This window comes from Budorcas taxicolor, chromosome 2 (genome assembly GCF_023091745.1).
Source record: "Budorcas taxicolor isolate Tak-1 chromosome 2, Takin1.1, whole genome shotgun sequence".
NCBI lineage: Eukaryota > Metazoa > Chordata > Mammalia > Artiodactyla > Bovidae > Budorcas > Budorcas taxicolor.
The window spans coordinates 29,187,680-29,208,217 of record NC_068911.1 but is presented as its reverse complement, the minus strand read 5'-3'; the positions used below and the strand labels follow the sequence as shown (position 1 = coordinate 29,208,217).

The window sequence follows — 20,538 nt, the reverse complement described above, 5'->3', positions numbered from 1 at the left end:
GGAAGGTGGTTATTCATTCCATGTTACGTTAGATTGAGCAAGAGTGATATATGATGTTACCTGTCCTCCTTGAACTTAAAATCTGTTTAAAAAAAAATCAGATTTTAAAGAGATGTTCACAATGTGTCATGAGCAATTGTGTGAGTGGTTTGTAACAAAGAAGTATGCATCAGAGGAAGCCTTCAAAATGAAGATTTTTTTTTTCTTCACTCTTTTTTTTCTCTAGAAGTAGCACATTCCTGAGGAAAGGAATTCTTGAAAGCATTTCAAACTGCTGCTTGCAATCTTGTTTGTAATCTCTGTTTTTGTGCAGGAGGTGGTAGAAGATGAGGAAGACGATTTTTTGAAAGGTGAAGTTGGAATTACACCGAGCTCCTTTGACGCACATTTCCGCAGCCCTTCAAGTAGTGTGGGCTCCCCACCTGTCTTATACCTGCCGGACCAGTCCCCCCTGGTCACAAGGATTTGTGACTGAGGCTGACACTCCTCCCGTAGGGCCCTTCAGTACTGGGTTTCATCCTGTTTGAGTGTTTCTTTGAACTTGAGCGAGTACATGCTTCAGGCATCTCACTTTCAAGTTAGACTTACTCTGGTATCTGAACAGATGTGGTTGGGTTTTTTGTTTTCTTCTTTTTTTTTTTTTTTTTTCTGTTTTGTTCCTGTAGAGACTAAAGGAAAAGACAGAGTACCATGTGCAATATTTTATAGTGGAGTTGGTGATAAATGTTGAAAGCTTGGCTCATACTTACAAGAGTTTGTTGACATGATATCTTTTCACTGAAAAGTCCTGTAGGATGCTCTTTAAAATCTTCAGAATGAGTTTAACTATTTTGGATACACTGTGTACCCTCTGCCTAATTGCATTTGTGTTCTGGAGTTTCAGTGGGGTGCAGGGAACATACGAGGACAGATGAGGGAGGCGGCCAGGGCTGGTCCTGGATGCTGCAGGTTGGAGCTGGCACTAAAGGAGATCTCCAAGGACTTCAGAAACCAATAGACGCGTGAAGGGAGAGAGAGAGGATTTAGAGAAGCAGAATCAGACAGATCATACATTTGTGAGTGTAAAAATGGATTTAAGAGGAAAAATGGAGTTCTGGGTTAATGTAATTCACATTGACTAAAAGAGGGGTTGAACTTTTATAAAACACAGTATTTTATCTTGAGGCTCCCAAGAGTGCAGTTAGAACTGGAACTACTTGTTTGTAGTGGAATGTTATGTTGGTAACTAAGAATTCCTTTGTCCAAAAGTGGGGGAAGAGAGGGGATTTTAGGTTATTTGGTGGAATGGTTTTGCTAGCAACAAGAGGCCAGGGTTACAACGCAGTCCCTGTCTACTGGCTATTCATTGTATCATGAATTCCAGCTCACTGAAATCCTCCTCTCTTGAGTCTCTTTTTGTATTTTTATAACCAAACACTGAGAGAGAGGAGTCTAAACAACATTGCTGTATAACAGACTTATGCAAGCGCTGCTAGAGTCATTTTGAAGCTCCTGCATATTTTAGCTTCATTTGTTATCTGTGTACTTTTTTGTTATTTGTGAAAATGGACATCTTTAAATATATTTATTTTACTGTCACTTTTCCTATTCTTTATTTAAAGTTAAGCGATATTTTCTTGATCACAAATATTTTGTAATGAAATACTTTTCTCTTTCCTAGGGCTTTGTATGCTCGTTTATTACATTGATGGCAATGTAGAATTTGGAGCTTCAGTCTGTAAATACGTTTTTGAAAAACAAATTTTTATTGTTTTAAAAAGTTTGGGATATTGGTGATTTTCTTTTGGTGACTTGGTGGAAGGTCCTTTGAGAGCCTTTAGGTTCTCTTTTTAACTGCAGACAAAAAGATGGGATTTTTGTATAGTGCATAAAATGAGTGATTGAAAATGTGTCTATAGAAATTAATGGTGAGTGGAGTCTCTGTGAGTTGGGGAATAGCTTTAATGTAGAAGGATATATTTACATAGAAGTCTAAAATTTCAAAGGAGTTGGAAAAAAAAATCTATTGTGAGGATAAAACAGTGACATGGTTAACTTGGAACTTTTGTTCTTACACTCTCTGAGCTCCACTTTGAAAATAAAAGTGGAAATTAATAACTACTTGTGAGGATTTGATGAACGTTCATGTAAAGTCGGTTGTTTCACCACCTTGGGTAAAGGGAGATACCCTGATAAAGAGGCTTGTCACATTAACGTTCTTTTGATTTCTGTGTTTTTTTTCTCCTTAATTGATCTACTGTATTAAAGCACCATTTTGCAATAGAAAACTGAAATTGAGACTTTACTAAACTGAGACTTTATTAAAGAGGCAAAAATAATTGTCAGTGTGTTTGCAAGTTGTTGTTTAGTCACTAAGTTGTGTCTGACTTTTGCAACCCCATGGACTATAGCCCACCAGGCTTCTCTGTCCATGAGGTTTCCCAGGCAAGAATACTGGAGTGGATTGCTATTTCCTACTGGAGGGGATCTTCCCAACCCAGGGATCAAACCCACGTTTTCTGCATTGGCAGGTGGATTCTTTACCACTGGGGCACCAGGGAAGGCCAGGTTGCAAGTACTCAGAAATAGTTGCATATTGGTGATGAGGATCACTTCCAGGTGCGTCTAGAGGGCATCCCACCCAACTGGTCCAAGGAGAACAAACACTTCCAGAAAGTTACAGGGTTTTAAGGAACATCTGTGAAAAAAAAAAGTTGTTTAATCTTTGGAATTATGTGAAAACAGGATTTTTCTATCCCTCGTACTCAAAAGCAGGCTTTCAATGGAGTAGGAGTCCCAGGGTCCATCATTTTGTCTGCCAGCTATGGGTGGGCCTTCTTTAATGAGAAGTGGCTAATTCTTACAGATGTGAAAGGACTTACAAAGTGTCGAGGGTGTCAGACCTGTCTTCTTCCTGAGGTGTGACCCTGAGCAAGTTACCTAGTCTCTCTGAGCTCCACTTTGAAAATAAAAGTGGAAATTACTAATAACTACTTCATGGTTGTGAGGATTTGATGAATGTTCATGTAAAGTCAGTTGTTTCACCACCTTGGGAGAAAGTTATGCAGGAAGCATGGAAAAGTCTTTTCAAGGCGAAGATAGCTTCCATTTCTCCCATGTTTACCTATTTGGTACCAACTTAAACTCAACCGGAGGAGAAGGGTCTGAAGGCTCTGCCTGCCAGGCAGTGCTTACTGCAGCATCCTAGAGACAGTCTGATAATTTTTGCTCTGTGTGAAGTGCGTCCCCCTTGATCATCTCACCGTTATGACTTTTCTAAAATTGTTTTGTTCATTGTGGAGTCGGATCTATTTGAATAGTATTGGCTCCAAGGTGAGAAGCCTCACACCAGTGTACCTGTCCTCAGTAGGGTCTGTAGGGCATTTTGCTGGTCTTTACTCCCAGGGTTCTTAGCCCATCTCTTCAGTTCAGTTCAGTTGCTCAGTCGTGTCCGACTCTTTGCAACCCAATGAATCGTAGCACGCCAGGCCTCCCTGTCCATCACCAACTCCCGGAGTTCACTCAGACTCATGTCCATCGAGTCCGTGATGCCATCCAGCCATCTCATCTTCGGTCATCCCCTTCTTCTCCTGCCCCCAATCCCTCCCAGCATCAGAGTCTTTTCCAATGAGTCAACTCTTCACATGAGGTGGCCAAAGTACTGGAGCTTCCAGCTTTAGCATCATTCCTTCCAAGAAATCCCAGGGTTGATCTCCTTCAGAATGGACTGGTTGGATCTCCTTGCAGTCCAAGGGAATCTCAAGAGTCTTCTCCAACCCCACAGTTCAAAAGCATCTTTGGCGCTCAGCCTTCTTCACAGTCCAACTCTCACACCCACACATGACCACAGGAAAAACCATAGCCTTGACTAGACAGACCTTAGTCGGCAAAGTAATGTCTCTGCTTTTGAATATGCTTTCTAGGTTGGTCATAACTTTTCTTCCAAGGAGTAAGCGTCTTAATTTCATGGGTGCAGTCACCATCTGCAGTGATTTTGGAGCCCAAAAAGTAAAGTCTGACACTGTTTCCACTGTTTCCCCATCTATTTCCCATGAAGTGATGGGACCGGATGCAGCCCATCTCTTAGTGCCTATTTAATGTCAAGCATCAAGCATTATTGTGCCTACTTGTGTCCTAAGTCTCTTCACTCGCGTCTGATTCTACAGACCCTATGGACTGTAGCCCACCAGGCTCTCTGTCCATTGAATTCTCCAGGCAGGAGTCATGGAGTCGGTTGCTCTTTCCTCTTCCAGGAGGTCTTCCCAACCCAGGGATCGAACTCGCAGCTTTTTAGTCTCCTGCGTTAGCAGGCAGGCTCTTTTACCACCTGCGCCGCCTGGGAAGCCATGATCTGAAAGAGATCATTATTAGCGATCTCTAAATGTGTGGGGCTAGCAAACTAGAGGGTCCATTTTTTCATCTTTAAACAGTTTATGTTAATCATTAAATACAGCCCTTTGAAGCAACACGCAGGTTCGCAGACTTTCTCTAGTTCACTATGATGAACTTAGGCGACCCCAGTGCCCAAACTCAGGCCAGGTTGGCTGCATTGTGAGCCTGGCTGCCGCTGCTGCTGCTGCTAAATTGCTTCAGTAGTGTCCAACTCTGTGCGACCCCACAGACGGCAGCCCACCAGGCTCCCCCATCCCTGGGATTCTCCAGGCAAGAACACTGGAGTGGGTTGCCATTTCCTTCTCCAACGCGTGAAAGTGAAAAGTGAAAGTGAAGTCGCTCAGTCGTGTCCGACTCTTAGCGACCCCATGGACTGTAGCCTATCAGGCTCCTCCGTCCTTGGGATTTTCCAGGCAAGAGTACTGGAGTGGGGTGTCATTGCCTTTTCCTGTGAGCCTGGAGCTGAGCGCAAAGGCCCTCTGGAGAAGCGCGGCTCCTCCCCATCCTGCGTGTCTTTCCACGCTTTCAGGACTACATTTCCCAGCGCCCCTTGCGGAGGAGGGGGGCTCCCTCCGGTTTGTACTACGTTTCCCATGGGGCCCTGCGACCCCGCTCTAGGTTTCGTTAGCCTCTGGGGACTGCGCCTCCGTCGGACTCCATTTCCCGGAGGCACGCGCGGCGCGGCGGGCCGGGGCGGGGCTGCCCGAGGCTGGGGGCGGAGGGCGGCCCCTGGGTGGGGAGGCCGCTGCCTCCCTGGGCCTGCCCGGGCGGCCGCCTCCGCGATGCCGCTGCTCGTGGACGGGCGGCGAGTGCGGCTGCCGCAGTCCGCCGGGGACCTGGTCCGAGCCCACCCGCTTCTGGAGGTGAGCAGGGCCCGGGCGGGGGGCTACGAGGCGGGCCCGAGGGAACCTGCAGGCGGGCCAGAGCCGTCCTCAGCCCGCCGCCGCCGGCACCACCAGCTCTCCCCGGAGTCAGGCTCGAAACTTGGCGCAGCTGAGGTGCTGTCGGCACATCCGGAGCGCGGGCTTGAGGCGTCTGTGGGGCTTTTACCTTCTTTGGACCTTACAGGGCATCTGCGGAGGCCCCCCTCTTTTTCCAGAGGAGGGGATGGGGGCCCAGAGAGGTTAGGTGACTTGCCCAAGGTCGCCCAGCACCGCGGCTGGAGGACACGCCGGGACCCCCTCTCACATATAGGGCGGTCCCAGCCCCCCAGTCCGGATTTTGACCCGTTTAGGCGAATCTGGGCAGCGTCCTGGGTCGCTCCCTCGCCGCGCATCCCCACCCGCGGTGAGTGTACCACCTTCCTGGGGGTTTCAGGAAGCTGGAGGCTGTTCCGGGTGTGGGCAGGGGCATCCCGGCGGGTCCCCTGGGCTTCTAGCCCCGCGGTGTGGGGCTCCCGGGTATTTTTAGAAGGAAGGAAGGGCCCTCGGTGTTTTCGCCCCGCTGGGCTGTGTTGAGGACCACACCCTATGGAAGGTTTTTTTGTTTTGTTTCCTGCTTTTGTCCTTACATAGACCTCTGAACCCTTATTCCATGCATAAGCAGAGACTGTTTGGAAAACGGTTTTTACTGTAAAAAAAAAAAATCGGAACCAAACCTCCCACTTGCCTCAGATCCAGTTCAACCCATTTCATGGATTTAAGAGATGCCCGCTGAGCCCCTCATGGCCCCTATGGCCCCTATGGCCTTTGCCTCTTTCCTCACAGTCAGGGTATGTATGGGGTGGGGATGGTTTTTATGTTTTTTAGCCACAGAGTGGCTCAAACACCATTAACTGTTAATTAAGTGCCGTACAGGGGAGAATGCGCCTTTTCACTCTGCAAAGTGAAGCTCAGGAATCTGGCCAAGTCTGTGGGCTTAGGAAAGATATTCTTGAGGTTTCTTCTGTACCACTTGGGCGGTGTGTAATGATCTTGTCCAGCAGGCTTGTTTTATTTTCCCTTGATCTCCGCCTCCCCTTGCGAGAACGTAAGCTTCCTGAAGGCAGAGTATGCATCTTCCCTTTGTATACTCAGAGCCTAGGGCAGACCCTGGCCATGAATCTGTGCTTTGTAAATATGTGTTACACAAACAGGTGAGCAGAATGACCCCCGAAAGATGAGGCGATGTTACTGACAAGGGACGAGGGGACAACTCTGTGATTCTCGACTTACATTTCGAGAAAGCCGTAGTAATATCAGCCAGCACGTACTGGGCGCCCAGCGGACACTAGTCATCGTGTTAAGCACTTTCCTTCCTTGTGCTGTGTCACTTAACTGCTGAAGTTGGGACTGGGACTCAAAGGGGAAGAAGTTGCAGCTGCCTAAAGAACGTAGTGACACTCTATTTTTATGTCTGTTAGAAAGTTTCTATGAAAAAGTTAGTCCAAGGCAGCACCCTAAGTGTGGAGAGAAGGGGAATGAGGTGGGATACCAGGAACCTCTAGAAGGGAGGTTTGGCCTCTGGGGAGACTCGGCCTAGAAAGGCTGTGGAGTGGGGACCAGTTTGCCTTACAGGAGTGTGGCCGGGGTGGGCGGCCGCTTCCACAGGCGGCGGCCTAAGGGGAGAGGGGAGGCATTCTCACTGGGCCAACTGGACTGTGCCCCCCGGCCCCTGGGAAGGGCAGGAGGGGCTCTGAGGGCGGGTGAACTGACTGGTTTCCCTGGCACAGAGGGCAGGAGGGCCTGGCACAGAGGGCAGGAGGGCAGAATGGGAGGCAAGCCGGGAGAGGTCAGTCATACGTAGGTTGCAGAGGTTTAGATGGGTCGTTCAGCTGACACACAGTGTAGAGAAATGAAAGGTTTAATTATTATTTGTTTAATAGCAAGTAGTATCCCCTTGGTAAGAAAATAGAAGTCTCAAAAAGAAGGAAAAGGAATCTGTGACCACAACTATGCTTCACACTTCGGTGAATATCCTTACAGAGGTTTTTCGTTGTATATGATGTCCTTTTTTACATGATAGCGTACTGTGTGCTCTGTTCCATAAGGTGTCCTTTTTCCTGTGACAGTAGGTTGTGAGTATGCAGTAGCAGCGGTTACCAGCCCGTCTATAGCTGTGTTTAGCGTAGGGTAATAATAACAGCAGCAACAGTAATAGCACTGCTGTGGAGCTCGCCAAGCATCCCAGCCCTAGGAGGCAGGTACTAATACTGTTCCCATTTTACAGCTGGGGACTCTGAGGCACGGAGCGTGGAGTAAGTTGCCCAAGGTTTTGCATGCTGCGAGAGGTGAACCCTGGCGGGTTGGCCTTTGCCTCTGGAGCAGCGCTGCTCAGTACCGTAGCCATTGGCCACAGGTGGCAGTTTACATTTAGTTAAAATTCATGGGAAATAGCAACCCACTCCAGTGTTCTTGCCTGGAGAATCCCAAGGACGGGGGAGCCTGGTGGCCTGTTGTCTCTGGGGTCGCACAGAGTCAGACATGACTGAAGTGACTTAGCAACAAAATTCGATAAAATGAAAAAATCAGCTCCTCAGTCACACTGCGCTTCCCAAGTGGCTCAGTGGTTCAGGAATCCACCTGCAGTGCAGGAGACGCAGGAGATGCGGGTTCTGTTGTGGGGTCGGGAAGATCCCCTGGAGGAGGGCAGGGCAACCCACTCCAGTATCCTTGCCTGGAGAATCCCACAGACAGAGGAGCCTGGCGGGCTGCAGTCCATGGGGTCGCTAAGAGTCAGACACGACTGAAGCATCGTGAGCACACACACAGTCACACTAGCCATGTTTCTAGTGCTCGACAGTCATGAGTGACAGCGGCTACAAGATGAGACAGCAGGTGCAGATGCCGCCGTCCCCGCGGAGAGCACCCTCGGATGGTGCGGTCCAGAGCTTCCGCTCTTATCCAGCCTCTGGATGCTCAGAATCCGGTCCCCAGCACCTTGAGACTTAACGGTCCCATGGAATTCCACATAATGTAGTTCCTGCTTTTAAGCATGCGAGACATTTCTGCTCTTTCCCCTTTAGGAACATTCACAGAGCTGAATCTTTATAAATCCCTGTAATTATCCCATTGAAGGGCTTTTTGAGCACAAAAACCCTGTAACAGAACCAGTGTTTTGAAGCAAGGATGCAGGCAGCCATCCCAAGGACAGAGTGGGTATGGGAGACCTCGGGGTCAGGACCGGGGAGCAGAGGTGGGGAGTAGGGACAGCCACTCCCCGCAGGCCTGCTCCCAGTTAATCCTCCCACACCCTAAGCAGTGGCCTCGTTTCTCAGAGGACGGGATGAAGCACAGGGGCTCAGGCTCTGCCCAGGTCAGTCACTCCAGGAGTGAGTGGGGGGCGCCCCCCGCCCCCCTGCATTGTCATGCCTTGTACTTTTCGCTGGGGGCACGAGTTGCAGGAATTGAGGCGAGAGGCGCATGGGGTTCAGTGGAAGAATTCTCACCTCCCACACAGGAGGCCCCGGGCCCTGTTCTCGGCCAGAGTGCCATCGGGCTCCCATTTCTTGGGCTTCTCAGGTGGCTCAGCAGTAAAGGAGCCACCTGCCAATGCAGGAGACGCAGGTTCGATCCCTGGCTCAGGAAGATCCCCTGGAGGAGGAAATGGCAGCCCACTGCAGTTATCTTTCCTGGGAACTCCCATGGACAGAGAAGCCTGGTGGGCTACAGGCCATGGGGTCACAAAGAGGGTCAGACACGACCGAGAGACTACACAGCTACAACAGCAGGTGTGAGGGAAGACGGGACGGCGATGGGGTAGGGCCCTTTTGGGGGAAGAAGGCTCAGTCCCGAGGGCTGGGCTGGGCGGTGCTTTCATACTTGCTTTCCTGTTTTTGAAGGAAGAAAGACAGAGTCTGGCAGAGGGGTGAGGGGGACTTAGTTGTCCTCTGGGGTTGCACCCCAGCGATGGGTGAACCCTGGGACAGTCAGCTACAGCCACGGGCCGTGTTCTGTTGGTGGATGACCCACCAGCCCAGAGTGGTTTCTACAGTTTTAAATGATGAGGGGAAAGAAAAGAATGCTTCCTGATATGTGAAATATGAAGTCACTTCGTGACACATGAAGTCTCATGAAATTCAGTGTTCATTGTCACCCATAAATATTTTCTGGGGACACGGCCATTTGTCACGTGTCCTCTGTTGATTTCACACTGAGGAGCTGAAACTGCATGGTCTGCTAAGCCCCAAATATTTACCGTCTGGCCCTTTTCTGAAACAAGTGCACTGACCCTGGGGATAAGAGGACAGTGCCCTCAGATAGGAATTGAGAAATGAGGATGAGCAGTAGCAAGAGAGACTGAGGGAAAAGGTTTTGGGGGTGTGTTTGGGGTGTGTGTATGTGTGAATCTGAGCGTTCAGAACATTCAAAAAAACCTGGGCTGCTTTTATTTCAGAAGGGATACGAGTTTATATAGTAGGGCTGTGTGTTTTTGCTTAGAGGAGAACTTGAGCTAATCTTCTTTTCCTTTTTGAACGTGACAGACCAGCGTCGCTGTTTTCCCTTTCAGGCCGTCCTCTCTCCCGATCAGCGCGCTTCTGTTTCTCTGGGAAACAGTAGGCACTGTAGATCAGAGACGTTGTGATTTGGGGTTCTTAGGTAAACAAGTGATAATTCATTTCTCAGAAATAGCTTTGCTTTTGGGTGGTGACCCAGTTGTGAAAAGGAGCGGTAAAAATTTGCCTTGACTCCTCCCTCCCTCTCCCTGAAACGAACCAAAGGAGGTGAGTATTAAAGGAATGATAAAAAAAAAAGAAATTCTGCGTTCTCCATTATCTTACCTTGAATTGAGGTGAGAAGTGGTATGAAAAGGAAGAGCGCTCACTGCTCTGAGGTGTGAGTTTTTGCACCATCGGCTGCATTTCTTTCTCTTTGACTCCAGGCCTCGGATCGCACACTGTGCTTCATTCGGTCCTTGTTCCTTTCTTTTTAGAAAAATATTTTAAATTGAAGTATAGTTAATTTGCGATGTATTAATTTCTGCTGTATAGCAGTGATTCAGTTTTATGTATTTATATTCTTTCTCATGTTCTTTTCCATTATCATTTATTACAGGACACTGACTGGTTCCCTGTGCTACATACAGTTAGGACCTTACTGTTTACCCATTCTGTATGTGATAGTTTGCATCTGCTAATCCCCAGTTCAATTCCTGTCTGAAGTCGTTCCTCACTGCTTCTCACTGTAGTTCCTCAGTGACTGCTGCCTTGCTTCTCATTAGTGGAAGTTCATTAGAAGAGGACTTTTTATAACTCACCGAATGGACTGTCATGTTCTCTTCTATCTCTTGTATTTTGTCTGGTAAGCCAGCACTAACCGAAATTAGCCCCAGCTGTGAGGAATGGCCAGCAGCCAGTGTAAGTCTATAAAAATGTTCCCCGGTCTAGACAAGTACCTACACGCTCTGTATTTGCACACGTGGTTAGGAAATTGTTTATTGAGGAGTTTATTTGTTGTAAGTAAGAAGGAAATTAGGATACATTTTAGTGATGCATCAATTTGACATTTTTGAAGAAAAATTTAATTCTCATTAAAGAATTAATTGGGCTTCCCTGGTGGCTCAGACAGTAAAGAATCTGCCTGCAATGCAGGCCATCCAGGTTTGATCTCTGGGTCAGGAAGACCCCCTGGAGAAGGCAATGGCAAGCCACTCCAGTGTTTTTGCCTGGGAAATCCCATGGACAGAGGAGCCTGGTGGGCTACATTCCGGGATTGCAAAGTCGGACACAACTGAGCGACTGGGCGAAGAGCTAACTGGCCACCTGAGTTTTCCCCGCTCCAGATTTACTGCATAAGAATTTATACAGACACTCAGTGGACACCTAATGTTACCCTACCTTTTCGTTAATTTGCTTATTTATGAGTTCTCCTGTTTGGTTCTCTGCTGTAGCCTTTTTTTTTTTCTTTTGGGCCACGCCATGTGGCATGTGGAGTCTTAGTTCCCTAACCAGGGATCCAACCCCTGCCCCCAGCATGGGATGCTCGGCGTCTTAACGCTGGACCACCAGGGAAGTCCCCTGGTTTTCTACTGTAATAACATAATTACCTCACAGGGCATTTGGAGAATAGAGGGACGGCAGCTGGGACAGTTAAATGGCGTGCGTTGGCCTTGTTCCAACGCCATCATGGTTATATCAGTGGCTTTCCTTCCAGTATTCTCCCCTATATGTAGTAACGTTTTCAGCATTGTCGCACTAATAGCATATTTACAGCTTTAATTTCTTTTCCCACTCTTGTGTCTCGCTCTTCAGTTTTCCATTTCTCAAAGCTCCTTTCCCGTGGTCTTCATTGTTTGTGACTGTGGGGTTAACAGCTGTGAGCCGGTTCTGCATAATTTGCTTACCTTTTCGGTTGTCGTCCAGCTTCGTGCCGTTCCCAGTAACACAGGGATAAGCGCATTGGCCTTTGGGGTTATTCCTACAGTACAGGTTTCCAGAGGGGGGATTACTAGGTTGGGGCATAGGGAAGGCTTGGAGCCATCCTCATTTTTAAAGAAAGTGAAGAAGGGCTGTAATTTCTGAACCACTCACTCCACTAGTCCATCTGATCTGATTCTCTTTATAATTGCAAAGAATTGTAGAAAAGGATCTTTGCATCTTATTTCATAGGTTTTAGAATGTTGTTCTCTAGGGTGAAAAAAACCCAGAACTTCCTTGCTTTCTTCACTGTTCCACACGGTAGTGTTTTTATTTATCCCACTGCGTTTTTATTTTAGCCTTTCTGTCAGATAATACACACACCTCAGACCTCACGAGGGTCTGTTTCCACCTAGGGCGCACTTTGGCTCTCTCCATCTATCTATCTAGTTACGCAATCCTCACTAATTTCCATCACTATTTTATTTTTTTTTTTAATTAAACAGGAAAGAGCCAGACTTCTCAGAGGTCAGTCTGTTCAACAAGTGGGACCCCAGGGCCTTCTGTATGTTCAGCAAAGAGAGCTTGCAGTGACCTCCCCAAAGGATGGTAGGTTAGGAACCAGTGAATTGGGCCTTCTCCCCAAAGGCTAGTGGATATTTTATTTTATTTCTTTTTTAAACAGGCTCCATCTCCATTCTGGGTTCTGATGATGCCACCACTTGTCACATTGTGGTCCTGAGGCACACAGGTATGACGAGAGACACGCAGGAAACTGTTCCTTACCTGGACCCACCGCATGGGACCATGAGCGTCTCAATTTGCGTTTCCTGGCTCCGCTCACCTCTCCTCCGTCTGCATGGCCCCTCCCCGAGGCCCTGGTCAGATGGGTTGGCTGGGCAGCCCAGACGTCTCTGTTTTTCCTTCTTGCAGGCCGTTCAAAGATGAGGTGGTCCGAATGGACAGGCGTAGACCTGGGCTGCACCCCGAGTTCTCATCGGGAATAACATGAGTCGTTTCACCCTTGTTCTTCAGGTAATGGGGCTACCTGCTTGACACACTGTGACGGAAGTGACACCAAAGCTGAGGTCCCCTTGATCATGAACGCCATAAAATCCTTTTCCGACCACACTCAATGTGGAAGGTGAGCGCCCCGCTCCTGCGTTGCGTCATGTGGGGAACTTGGCCCCGTCGTGTAGAGGAAGCTGCTGGGGTGCCTGCCCTCGCCTCAGCAGCTGCTCAGGGCAGAGTGGACGACGGGACTCGGGGCCGGTCCCGGAAGGAGGGTCTGACTTTGAACCTGCAGTTGTGTTCTCAGTGGCCTCTGTGTGTCCGCCGATGCCTTATGGCACCCCAGCAGTGGAATCTCTCCCTTTCTTCAGGAGGTGTTTGTTGAGTGTTTCCTGTGAACTGGAACTGCTCATAGGTGCCAGGGGCCTCGCAGTGAATGGAGGAGACAAAACCCTGCCCCCGGGGCTCACAGTCCATGGGGAGGAGACGCCAGCAAAGCAGGATGTTAAGTAGTGGTCGGGCTGTGAGGAAAACGAAGGTGGGAACGAAGGGGGTCAGTGTTGCAGGCTGTGTGCAAGAGCTGGCGCCCGCCTGGGCGCCCAGCACAGTGCCCGCCTGCTCACCAGTGACAGACTGCTTCCCACGTGTGGCCCCCAGGGTGGGCCCTCAGGAGCCACGTGGCTACTTAAGGGAGCCGCAACCCCAGCCCGGCCGTCTGGCTGGTGCTCACTGTCGCCTCCCCTTTCTCTCTCATCGCCAGGCCTGGCAGGCATGGCTCTCATCTTATCTGAAGTCTGGGGCAGCAGTTCACTGGAATGAGCTAGTCTAGTCATCCACACGTTCTCCAAATCCCAGGGATTTAAGGAAGGCCTCCTCGCTGTCACAGTTTCCCTAATGGAACACAGATCTGTGTTTAAGTTTAACTCTCCCCTTGCCGGGTCTGTGATCGGCTGGGCTGGCCTCAGCCTTGTGTCCTGTCGGACACTGAGCCCGGCAGTACATATAGCTGGACTGGGCTCCAGGCCCAGGACCATGGTTCTCAGCACATGGTTGTGAGAGAGAGGATTCGAGGCCACCAGATGCTTCACACTGAGCTGCTGACGTGGAAGATTCTGGGGCCTTCCTCGGGAGGGTTCTGTCGGTTGAAGGGAGTGTGAAAGGTGGCTGCACTCTCTTGAGCTCGGGTCCCCAGGTCGTCACAGGCAGAGGACTGGAGTTAGCAGAGAAGTGAGCTTGGGAAACGCAGGGTTAACAGAGTTGATGCGGGTTTTCCAGCTGTAGGTTTTCCCGGAGCTGTACTGTGCTGCTGTGCTCTGCTGTGTGCCTGGTGGCTGCCCTGGGGGCGGGCGAGGCCTCCCAAGCTTATTGAACCCTGAGAATGCTTTTCTGTCTCATGCGGCCAGTGCTCAGGGGGACGCACTGAGGAAAAAGCTGCTGTCATAGATAAGCATGTGCATCAGACGCTGAACCAGTTTCCTTCTCTGTAAAACGGAGATGAGACCCCTGTCTCTCCAAGACGCTGGCCTCCTGGTGGCAGGGATGCCCCCACGCAGGGCCGGGTCAGTCTCGTCCCTCCCCGACCCTGCACCAGGCCGAGACTTTTAAGAGGTTTCTGAAGCGTCCCGCTCAGGGCGGGTGAGTTGTGTGATGTAATCGTTATCTTCCAGACCAGCCTTTCTTTCTTTTGCCTCCCGGTGGCATCATGTTTGAGACACAGCACCCCTGGGCCCCCGGGCAGAGCCCCAGTGTGTGCGCCATGGCGTGAACAGGGCCGGGAACCAGGAGCTGAGGCTCAGGGCAGACCCAGGCCTGCCAGGCTGAGCCGTCCCGCCTCTGAGCACCCACTCTGGTCTCTTTGCCAGGCTGGAAGTACACCTCGTGGGAGGCTTCAATGACGACAGGCAGTTGTCACAGAAACTGACTCATCAGCTCCTTAGTAAGTTCACTTTTCCCCTCAAATCTGATAAAAATGTGTACCTATTTTTGCTTAGATGAAAATCTCAATTAGTACAGAACCTACGAGGGGCGCACCTGCTGGGAGCCACCCAAACTGCTCAGCTTGAAATCTTCCATAAACACTGGAGAGCAAAGAGCTGAACGTTTAGAGCTCACGGGATGGGGACATAGTTTGCCTTCAAAACAGCAGGTGATGCCTCACAGTAAGCCTGTGAATTGTGTGGGGAAAAAAACACCACCCTCCTGCAGAAATGTTCTTGTTAATGTGCAGAAAGTTAAAATAACCCTGATCATACTATTTTTTCTTGGTTAAATTAGCAAATACTACCATGAGAAAAAACAACATTCTGTGATTAACCATGAAGCAGCGAGGTGGGCATACTTCCACCCTGCAGTACTTCGGTGAAACCTGAACCTGGAAAGCCTTTTGGCATCATGGTCCATCACAGACCCAGTAATTTCTCTTTTGAGAATCTTTTCTAAGAAAATTAATCTGAAGTGTGCATAGAGATTTACACCTGAAGGTGGGCAAAAGATTATCTACAGCAGGAAATCTACTGTCTACTAATAGAGGCATAGGTATATGTGCCATTAAAAGATATTCAACGAAGAGGTTTGCACTGCATGGGAAAATAGCATGTACAAACAATAACATGTACAGACAGGCAGTGCCTGCACGGTGTCTGAGCTCAGCTGTGCACGGACAAACACGGCAGGAAGTACACTGTTAAGTGCTAGGATTATCGGCAGGAAAAGCCCATTCGCTTACACCTTCAAAAGCCACAGACTCCTTATACTCTTCTATACTTTCCAAATGTTTCATAACAGTCAGATTTTATGACCCATCAGGAAAAAAACGTTCTTTAGGGAAAGATTAAAATCTTATGACTGTTTGTCCCGCCAGCCTCTCAGAATAGGGAGAAGAAAGGAAAGTCTCCGTGGGAGTTTTCTCTGGGCCCGATGCTGGGCGCGCGTCTGACCCTTGGCAGGCAGGGTGCTGGGCATCCGCTCAGGGGTATCCGCCTCCGATGGACAGGCCGGGCTGTGGTCTAAGGGTGGTGGATCCCACCCTCCATCCCCCTCTTGACTTGTTCAGCGTATGCTCTGCTACTTAAGGGAACTTTTTTGACATGAGTTTTAAAATTCTCGTTGTAGGTGAATTTGACAGACAAGAAGATGACATTCATCTGGTGACGTTGTGTGTGACAGGTGAGCTCTGCCACTCCTCCCAGAGCAAAGCTGCAGCTTTGGGGGATGTTTTGCCCTCGCCCTGAAGGCAGGACCCTGCGTCTGTGCCTCAGTTGCAGACGGCACCACGTGTCGTTGGATTGCTGCCCTCTTCTGGCTTTCCCCATATCTGCTGGCATGGCCCTCCCTGCCCTCCCTCATCCAGATCCCGCGCAGCCTCCGCCGAGATCCTGACCCCCCACCCCCTGAGGGCTCTCCTCTGAGGGATTCTCAGCAGCCTCTTCCGTTTTCTAGGAAGGGTTGGGGCCGGTCCCACTAGGAGCTGCCGCCACGTGTGTGGGTGACCGGAGACTCAGACTCTGGAGGGGCAGTTTGTTCCAATAATCTGACCGCCCCAGGCTTGGCTGGGAAACAGGACACGGGCCCTTTCATGTTTTGATTCCCCCCCCTTTGCAGGCGGGGGCCTCCTTCTTGGCCTCTGTTTATAGAAAATGAAAGCAATTATTTAGTATTTCTTTAAAATTAGATCTTAAAATTCCTTTTTTTTTTTTTAATGTGTTAGAATTAAATGACCGGGAAGAAAATGAAAGCCACTTTCCAATAATTTACGGCATTGGTAAGTAGCATGTTGGGTGGAAGGTCTGTGATCTCACACTGATTAAAGGCAGATTCTGCAGCTGGTGGGCCCGCAGCTGTCAGTGTGGCAGAGCCTTGGGCCCGGGTCCTGACTCTTCTCTGGATCTGCTGGGCGAGCCTGGGCAAGGAGCTTACCTTCTCTGACCTTATATCTACGGGAGAAACAATGTCCACGTCCTAGACTGTGAAGGGAAACAGGTAGTGAATAGAAAGCCTGGGCCTCGCCGGGTTAGAGGACAGCTCGATGTCAGTGGGCTCTGCTCCCCCAAGAGGCCCCTCTGCTTTTCTTTAGCCAGAACTCTGGGGGCTGAAATGGGGCAATTTGAATCTTCTTATACTCAGGGAACTAATTAAGGTTTTGATGGAGAACAAAGAGCCTACAAAGCAAAGTGAAACCATCAGGCTAAAGATGGTTAGCCTGAAAGAAAGCCAGAGTGTCCCTTCCTCCTGTGACAGCCCCTGGGACTCCTGAGGCTTTAACAGGCTGGGACTGGCTGTCTTTATTTGTTTACTTTAAGTATTTATTTGGGTGCATTGGGCTTAGTTGTGGCATGTAGGATTTTTTCTTGCGGTGCCTGGGCTTCTCTCTAGTTGAGGCACCTGAGCTCAGTAGTTCAGGTGAGGGCTTAACTGCCCTGCTGCATGTGGGATCTTGGTTCCCTGACCAAGGATTGAACCTGAGTCTCCTGCATTGGAAGGCAGATTTTGAACCACTGTACCACCAGGGAAGTCCTGAGACTGGCTGTCTCTACAGAGGGCTTCTGCCACATCCCTAACATTTGGTTTATTTGGCAAGGTGTTCACTGCTTTATTCTCTATCCTTTGTATGTCAGAAATAGTCATAACCAGCACACACCACCAGCCCTGGCGCCGATCCCAGGCCACGTCCGCAGCCATGTCTTGTCAAGGCTTGTCTTCCTTGTCACAGGGCTGAGCAGGGAGGCCTTGCCACGGGCTGCCTGAAGAGATGGCGCGTCTCCCGGGTGGGGGCGGCCCTTGGTCTGGAGCCAGGTCTTACTGGGTCCAGCTCGGGCCTCAGCACTTCTCAGTGAGATGCCTGGCCAAAGCATTGCATTCTCCCTTCCCAGCAAGGGAGAGACTACCAACATGTAACTTTGCTCAGTCCTATCACGGGCAATGGTATGAGTGTGAGACTTACCAGCTCCTTTTGCCAATTGGAGTCGTCCTGTCGTCCTCACAGCTGTCAACATCAAAACTGCCGAAATCTACAGAGCCTCCTTCCAAGACCGAGGTCCGGAGGAGGAGCTGCGGGCCGCCCGAGCTTTAACAGGAGGACCAGTGAGTCCGACAGCATCTTAACAGGGTGAAGGGAAGGTGGAGGGGGCGGTGCATCAAACTCCAAAGCCTTGAGCTTTATCCACTTTGGAAATGAAAAGTTTCTGACAGCTTCTGGAAAGCTGCCCATGATCAGGAACCACCACACACTCATAGCACATAGAGAAGAAAGAATGTTTTAGGTTAGAAGTGCAAGACCCCAGTTCTGTGCCCTGAAGATGTTGGGGATATATGTGACTCTCCCTGCATCCAGATCCAAACAAAATGAACCCCTTGTACTTTGTAAGAGCTTTACCAGTGAAGTTACTGCAAAGAAAGGAGAGCTAAGTGGGGAGAAGAGGCTTTTCTTTTCTCTACTGCAGGTCATGCTGTCCCCAGACGAGGTCACTGGAAAGCAGTTTGCTGGGATGAATTGATGACCCCAAAGAATAATCAGATCAGTTTAAAAGTCTGATTGCCTTTGGGTCTTTTTAGTTAACTAACACCTTCATTTTAAAAGTTGGGAAAAAAAACAAGACTGACATGCTATTTGAGGAACGATTGAAAAAAATCCTTTAAAAACGCGTAACGTGAAAAAAACAGAAATTGCATTAGAGCAACCAAAAGAAGTCTGCTTGCTTAGGAAAAGCTTTCATTTTCACTGGAAACATCTGGACCCAGTGGTCTGTTCTGCCAACCCTTTGACATTGTTAGGTTTCCTTTCTCAGTCTCTCAGGGAGCAGAACAGTCTTGATTTAGCTAAGATTCAGAACATATTTGGAGAAGGCAGTGGCACCCCACTCCAGTACTCTTGCCTGGAAAATCCCATGGACGGAGGAGCCTGGTGGGCTACAGTCCATGGGGTCGCTAAAAGTCGGAGACGACTGAGCGACTTCACTTTCACTTTTCACTTTCCTGCATTGGAGAAGGAAATGGCAACCCACTCCAGTGTTCTTGCCTGGAGAATCCCAGGGACAGGGGAGCCTGGTGGGCTGCCGTCTATGGGGTCGCACAGAGTCGGACACGACTGACGCGACTTAGCAGCAGCAGCAGGACGTAGTCTCAGTAACCAAAATTGAACATTGCTGGTTAAGCTGGAAACTACCACTGGCAACATTTGAGAATTCAAGGAATTGATCATTTGGCAAATTTTTATGAGTTGGCTTTTCCCTTCTCTTGAGGAGGCAACAGGCATGTGTGGTTTTAATCTCCAAGATGACTTAGGGGTGTGAACAAGGAGGCAGCGAGGGGCATGACCTTGGATCAGACACACAGGGTCTGCAGCCCAGCCCTGACACTTACACATGACTTTGGCAGCAGGCCCATCTCTGAGCCTCAGGTCTCCAACCAAAATGGAAAAAACACCATCTTCCTGCAGGACTGTTGTCAGAACTAAACAAAATGATGTCTGTTGCCCACCAAGTGCAGTACTAGACTGGTGGGAAGTAGTTAAGCGGCAGCTTGTTGCAGTGAGACAAAACTTGAAAGAAGCTTCTCTACCAGATAAATGCCTCAAGTTCAAGACGACACGGGAGCTTGCAGTAAAGGCAGCATTTCTGCTGATAACACTCCTTAAATTCTGCCCCTGAAATGTTCTTTTTTTAGATGATTAGCATTTACGATGCAAAGACAGAGCAACTTCGTATAGGACCGTATTCCTGGATGCCATTTCCCCATGTGGATTTCTGGTTGCAGCAAGATGATAAGCAGATACTAGAGGTGAGCATCTACAGGCTGGGCACCTCTCTGGCCCCTGGTTTCCTCATCTGTCGAAGAAGAGAGTGTAGATGAGACCACAGCAGCTTTCCCTTCGGTGTCTGTGGAGGGCACCATTCGCAGACCCTGCTGAGCTGCTCCTAATGTTAGTCGGGGTTGAGTGGATCCTGGGTAGATGTCTACGCAGCAGAGCAACAGGCAGCCATCTGCTTTGTTCTCGTTGACCCAGCACACCTGTTTCTTATGTAACTTTACATATTATATATATTTATACAGTGATCCGAGAACAGCCTGATGAATGTGTAAGGAGCACAGAGACACTCTTGACAGCTTTATCCAAGTAGGGAACAGAGCCGGTTCTCCTCTCACACCCCAAATCTTGTTTTTCCAGAACCTTTCCACGTCACCTCTGGCTGAGCCCCCCCACTTTGTTGAACATATCAGATCTACCTTGATGTTTTTAAAGAAACACCCTTCTCCAGCTAACACACTGTTTCCTGGGAACAAGGCTCTACTCTACAAAAAAAATGAAGATGGCTTATGGGAAAAGATCTCTTCCCCAGGAAGCTAAAAATAGGAATTACCAAAGAAAGCACCTCTCTGACACAGCAAAAGACCCCTGGCGGGGGCAGGGTAGAGTGTGAACTTGGAATCTTCCTCCATTCAGTCTGAGGTCTCTCTCCTTACTCCTTACCTGTTTTTCAGATGACTTTAAAATAAAATCTTATTTTGGCAAAGGCATTTGTTTAGGTTTTCTTCTTGGTTAGTATTAAGAGGCCAGAGGAGAAGCTGGCTTTCTCACTATTCCATAAGCAGCTATTTCAGATACTTGGGTAAGTCTGGGTAAGTCTTCCTAATTCTGCTAAATTAGTGAATAAAGGAAAAATTGTCGTTTAGTTTGTTTAAAATGCAGCGGCGAGAATTTATACATCTCAGATTTTTTTTAACCTCAAAATACTTTAGAAGCATCAGATTCAAACCTGATATTACGTATTTTTAGAAACGTTTATTCTTTTGAAGTTGCTATCCAAAAGGAAGTCACCGTGCCCAATTAATGCTAAGATTTATGAAGTGAAGAACTGGGAACAATTTCAAGAACCTTTATTGAAACC

The 20,538-nt window shown here is 48.9% G+C and overlaps 2 protein-coding genes across 2 annotated transcripts in view; both read left to right on the top strand.

Annotated features, from left to right (window-relative positions):
* Positions 1 to 2,304, top strand: part of RRN3 (RRN3 homolog, RNA polymerase I transcription factor) — a 29,102-nt gene extending 26,798 nt beyond the window's left edge. Inside the window, exon 18 of the mRNA XM_052659134.1 lies at positions 314 to 2,304. Within this exon, the coding sequence (XP_052515094.1) occupies positions 314 to 475 (162 nt within the window). The 3' untranslated portion in view covers positions 476 to 2,304. The remainder of the gene's footprint in view (positions 1 to 313) is intronic.
* Positions 2,305 to 5,075: 2,771 nt separating this feature from the next.
* NTAN1 (N-terminal asparagine amidase) lies at positions 5,076 to 20,167 on the top strand. The gene is made up of 10 exons (XM_052663960.1): positions 5,076 to 5,234; positions 12,151 to 12,253; positions 12,330 to 12,395; positions 12,680 to 12,788; positions 14,518 to 14,591; positions 15,767 to 15,820; positions 16,362 to 16,415; positions 17,637 to 17,734; positions 19,316 to 19,429; positions 19,818 to 20,167. Exons 1-10 carry the CDS (start codon positions 5,154 to 5,156, stop codon positions 19,995 to 19,997), a joined length of 933 nt encoding a protein of 310 aa, XP_052519920.1. The 5' UTR covers positions 5,076 to 5,153; the 3' UTR covers positions 19,998 to 20,167.
* The last annotated feature ends 371 nt before the right edge of the window (positions 20,168 to 20,538 follow it).

Bases quoted from the DNA above. Each gene is read 5' to 3' on its own strand.
- NTAN1 (XM_052663960.1), top strand. From the start codon at position 5,154: ATGCCGCTGCTCGTGGACGGGCGGCGAGTGCGGCTGCCGCAGTCCGCC. The intron at 12,789-14,517 runs GTGAGCGCCCCG...TCTCTTTGCCAG, and splicing joins GACCACACTCAATGTGGAAG to GCTGGAAGTACACCTCGTGG. The intron at 15,821-16,361 runs GTGAGCTCTGCC...TTAATGTGTTAG, and splicing joins GGTGACGTTGTGTGTGACAG to AATTAAATGACCGGGAAGAA.